Below are 5,819 nucleotides of genomic sequence, written 5' to 3' on the forward strand. Positions count from 1 at the left end.
AAGTTGCCTGTCATGTGTTTGTGACTTGCTCTTTGATGACCAACTTCATTGATATTGGAATTAAGCAGAAGACGAGAAAGTGTTGGTGTATGACGTCTAGAAGTGAGAGAGCAATCATATGGCATTGATTTCGCACTGATGTAAGAAAAAAGATACAACAATGAGAAACGCAGTGTTGTCAAATGATAATTAAGTGAAATAGTTGTGACATTGTTAGATTATGTAGGATATTTTAATAGAAAGACGAGGTTTAGGAAGGTTTGTCAATTTTGTTGTTAGTCTAAATATATTAGCCTAAATATTGAGCTATTACATGGGACAATTGCAGAAGATATAAATATAGTGATATCACGTTGATGATAACAATGTCTCACAATGATAAATTATCGATTAATTATATAAATACTGAAATTTTACTATAAATTATAAACCTTGGAAATATTTATTCCAGAGAGTCCAAAGCTGGGGGAAAAGGATCTTCTGACTGTGGCTCAGAATTTAGGGAAAAATTGGTGGCAAGTTGGTGAGTATAGAATAAGAATACCTAATTGGTTTCTATGAATATTACTTTCACTTGAGCTATTTTATTTGTCAAAATGACTGAGAACAGGTTCCATTCCTAATATCTAGCTGATAGGTAAGCTGTATAATAATTCCATTAAACATATCGATTTTACTGAAATTTCGTAAAATACCCATGGCTAAGTAATAATGGATAAATTAGAAGACGCAAATAGCGTAAATATTGTTGGGGGGGGGGGCAACTAGAACATGTTGTTTAAGGGTAAACGAGTGAATTTGTTTTACATTTTTCTCTAAGTCCACTGCTGAGTTACTGTAATGAAGGACAAATACCAAAGTTAACATCTAAAACAAAGCATCTTTATTCCAACATAAGACCTTGAGTTAGGTTCTTCTTGAAGCCATTATTGGTTGGCTTATTGTGTTGGAAGTTGATGATTCCAATTTATATTGCCATTTTGGAATGACTTTACCACACGACATATACACTTTACTTTTTTACTTGCTTCAGTCGTTTGACTGTGGCCATGCTTGAGCCTATTTCAGTCGAGCTAATCGACCCCAGGACTTATTCTTTGTAAGCCTAGTACTTATTCTATCGGTCTCTTTTGCCGAACCGCTAAGTTACGGGGACGTAAACACACCAGTATCGGTTTCAAGCGATGTTGGGGGGACAACACAGGCACATCCACATGCACACACACACACACACACACACACACACACACACATATATATATATATATATATATATATATACGACGGGCTTCTTTGGGTTTCCTTCTACCAGATCTACTCACAAGGCTTTGGTTGTCCCGAGGCTATAGTAGAAGACACTTGCCCAAGGTGCCACGCAATGGGACTGAACCCGGATACATTTGGTTTGTAAGCAAGCTACTTACCACACAGCCACTCCTACATATGTCTGTAGATGCTTTGATAAAAAGAGATTTAATAAAGGTAACACAGCCAAATTCTATCATTAGAATTCTATCAGACGAAAAGAGAGAATTCCTTTCAGGGAATTTACCAGAAAATGAACATTCAGAAGTCCAGCCAAACAGGAGGTGGCATCTCTGATTGAGACTGACATAAGAATAACTGAATAGGCTCCAGAGAATTGATCGAATCTGGAGTTCATTGGAAAAGATTCAAATGGCATTGAATTTGACTTAGAATTATCCACTGTTCGACAATCACTGATCATTCAATTTTCAGTGTCCTGTTGGGAACTTTGCAACATGATTGATTGCACAGAGACACATTACTTGCACGACCTTTTCAGTCAGATATGATCATACTGGTGAAGGAGGTTGATTCAATTAATTCAATTAGTTCAATCGCATCCACCAAAGGATCATATTTGGACTGTACACAGAATTACAAAAAGACATAACCTCGGTTTCTCAACCAAATTGGAACTGATATCTCATTTAGAGTTTGTCTGGAGAAATAGACCATTTTCTAGTGGGGAATCGCTTTAAACGCCGTACAAAATGGAAGCAGATCGAGTAAAATGCATCTGGGAATTAAAGTGTCATATTTAGGGTTTTGGAATGGCAAGTATGTTCTATAGCTGTCCAAGTATATCGTTCACACTGTTCATTTCCTGTTGGGTTATATTTGCATGTCTTTTGTGTATTTTGAGTGTCATGCTGTGGTCTCTCAACTGTCCAGTGTCCGTCTAGTTGACCAAACTTCACTCGCGTGAAATTTTTAATTGTACGTAGATGAATGGTGCAACTGTTGGCGAGTCATATCTTCTTTCCTACTAACTAAATATTTCTTATTGTTAGGTTTACTCCATTATCGACTTCTCTCTCAATAGAGGCCTTCATCCAGTGAAAGAAATTATTATGTGCCATGCACCCAGTGTGATTAAGCTGGTGTCTTCTATAATATACAATGTGTACCTAACAGTATTATATTAATAGTCGAAGGAAGGAGAGCGATCACGCATGGTTGCTGTAGACATTGATCATGTCAAGTTGCTACTTGTTTGCATTGAGTGGTCACAATTCTGCTAATATGGAAATGTGATGAGAATTGCAAGATGGGTTCTTGAAGTGGAGCCAAATGTGAGAAGACCAAAGGGTAAGCCAAGAATGAGATGGTTGGATAATATCCATTGTCATAGTTGGTCAAACTTGAGAATCCAACAGGAAAGTGAAAAGATGCCTATTTTTGATAGGACCCTGTGAGGGAGATGACTGAGGACTCTACAGCTACACCTTTTCTCGGAATATTGGTTTCAAATTTTGGCACGAGGCCAGCAAATTCTGGGGAGGGGTAAGTCAATTATATCAATCTCAGTGCTCAACTGGTATTCATTTTATTGATCCCGAAAGATGAAACATGGAGTCAACCCTGGCGGAATTTTCACTCAGAACGTAAGGTCGGACAAAATGCTTAGTGGTATTTTGCCCGGCATGGCTGCTGCCTAACCAAAATAGATAGATGGATAAACGGAAGTGACTGTTTGTGGTCTATCTTGATTATTTAGGCTCTGAAACTCTATTGCCTACACAAACATTTCTGTTATCTATTTACCATAATTATTCTGAAATGTAATTTTCAATTGTTCTTTAAATCTCTTCTCCATATTCATCCTTGGTTTCAACTCTTTATCTTTGTCATGCTTAGAAGTAGAATCCATCGTCTTATTGTTGCACTGATAAACATTAACAATCCTGTGTTATTAAAAGATGGATTCGTCGAACTCTTCTTAAGAGTACCGCTATCGTTGAGACGACAGAGGACGTTCGGAGTCTCAGATAGTTGTTGAAATACGACGTGTGAATACATTGTTGCACCTCCGCTTCACTATATCATAAATCTAAACAATATAAGACTTAAATATTTCATGTTTCTTCAGAATATTTTAAAACATTTTTCTATTGATATGGTTTCTTTGTTATTTTTATAACAACCTAAAGTACACACCTTCTATATCATTATTAATGTTGCAGATATTTCTTACTGATTTTTCTTTTGCAGGGATTTTTTTGGGGATTAAATCTATTGAACTTGAAATTATCAAGTGTGACAATCCCTTGAACACTGTAGAACAAAGCTACCAGATGCTGCTCAGATGGGCTACACGTTGTGATCCAGAGACAAATAAACTTGAAACACTGAAAGAATCTCTTAAAAGCGGTCAATGTTTAACTGCACTTGTGTGTCTATTAAACATAAAGTGAATTTCTGTGTAAATGTTGCTGTCTTGTCCCACATCTAACATAAGTAAACAGAGACATATGACTAAATTCCTTCAGCTAAGACCATCATGTCTTTTCCTAAGTGTAGATAATGCAGAACCCTATCGTTCAGTATGTCCCTCTTGACGGTGGTATGTTGTGAATTGTGGAGAATTTACCGACCAAATAAATGTAGCGTATCTCTTCCACATAGACTCATTTAGTCGTCTGGCTCCCTTATTCTTATAGATTAACTTTTGAAATAAAGATAAACTTTGAAACGTTCATTTGTTGCTGTTGTAAGTCCAAGCACCCCACTAAACATTTCATTTGTTATATAAACAGTTTTAATATTCTATGATATAATATTTTCCATCATTTGTAGCTTAGGGCAGAATGTCTTGTATATATATATATATATATATATATGCCTCTTTTCTCTTTATATATCACATAGAGATGGTGTTTCTATGTAATATTTGATGTGCCTATGGGTATCTCAGTTCGTCTTGTAGTGATTAAAGACAGATTTTCGCGGGTGGAGAGTGGTTGCATATTCTTTATTTCATATTCTTTAGGATCATTGTTATTTAATAGTTATTGCAGTCTCTTTCGGTAAACAATAGAGCTCTAGGTTTGTACATATAAAAACAAATCAAAAAAGTTTAAAATGTTATAACTGTATTGAAAAATCGTGTCGTAATAAATTAATAACACAGTATTTGTGATTTTAATTGCACGTAACTGAGTAAATGATTGTGAGTCTCATTTTCCAAATAACTTCAGTTAATGGAAAACTTCTATCTTGCCCTACAATATTTAACTTCATACTCCTCGACATTTATCGCATTTTGATTTGCAATACAATTGCAAGATATTTGCGTCATAGACTGCGATAAAGTTGTAATTGAAGACTTCCTGTGGCTATTAAAATTGCGTAATGTTGCCGAAAGCTCCACCTTGCAAACATTAGTGGAACTAGGTAGGAAGACTCGTAAGAAATATCCATTTGTTATTGGATTCTTTGTGAGAAGAGTGAACAAAACTGGTTGTTCTGAAATTAAATACAAAAATATTCAAATTACATCAAATTTATTTCAGTAATTGATCGCCAATTCAATTAGAAATCATTAGTATTCAAACAAATTATTTGGTATGAAAGTATGTAGAGCTCCGAAAACTGGGAATGAACTAATATTCACACATGTGATGCAAAAACACATAAAAAAGTATGGTAAAAATTATTGTTCTTCCTGAAAGTTGTATGAAATAAAAGTTACTGTTTTATATAAAGTTATAGGAAAGTATTTAGTTTTAAATTTTATCTGTAACAATAAACATATTTACAAAATTGCTGGTTTTGAAATACTGAGAAAATATAATTGCATTACTGACTCTGTAAAACTAAAAAAGTGTGATGAACCCAAATCAGTTCTTTACGGAGTGAAATCTTCATCGTGTTCTACTCAGAGATTGTCAAAAATAATTTTCATAGTATCAAAAACAAAATATGTTGCCCATAGATATGTGGTCAAATCTATAAAAGAGTAAAACCAAAGAAAATAATGAAGATATAACTGAAAAGAGTCGGAGAAGAATCATGAATTCACAATTAATTAATCCTCTGAGTACCACAGTTTCACATGAAAAAGAGGAAATATAATGGTTTTACTTTGTCAAATATTGAAAGAATACCTGTTTGTTTAATTTGAAAGGATTCTTTGATGTCTTTACGTATGAAGCCTACAAAAATTAAACCATTTTGTTTCAAGACGTTCGTTTTATAAAAGTAAGCATATAGAATTGTTTAGAAAGAATATTGGAATCTTTCAGTAGACAGGAGCAACGTCTTGAGAACATTATTCACACTATAGACAGCGTGAAATACTTAAGGATATCTTTTGAAGCTGCTTATTTAATCGGAAGATATAAACCAGACCACATATCGCATCAGTGAAGGACCTGTATCACCTGCAGCAATTAAAACAACAGAAATTATTCATGGAAAAAATATGCAGATGAATCAAAGAAAGTTTGTTTGTCGTTGGTAATTTAGTTTCAGAGATTAATGATGATTAATTAGAGCAAGGTATTGGAAGA

General features: G+C 34.5%; 1 protein-coding gene across 1 annotated transcript in view; it reads left to right on the forward strand.

The window, feature by feature from the left end:
* Positions 1–4,004, forward strand: part of LOC149130118 (uncharacterized) — a 94,512-nt gene extending 90,508 nt beyond the window's left edge. The window contains exons 11-12 of the mRNA XM_089346381.1: positions 452–523; positions 3,520–4,004. Coding sequence (XP_089202507.1) covers positions 452–523; positions 3,520–3,722 — 275 coding nt within the window. The 3' untranslated portion in view covers positions 3,723–4,004. The remainder of the gene's footprint in view (positions 1–451; positions 524–3,519) is intronic.
* The last annotated feature ends 1,815 nt before the right edge of the window (positions 4,005–5,819 follow it).

The sequence above is a fragment of the Octopus bimaculoides genome, chromosome 30, assembly GCF_046866305.1.
Source record: "Octopus bimaculoides isolate indiv1 chromosome 30, ASM4686630v1, whole genome shotgun sequence".
In the NCBI taxonomy this organism is placed as follows: Eukaryota; Metazoa; Mollusca; class Cephalopoda; order Octopoda; family Octopodidae; genus Octopus; species Octopus bimaculoides.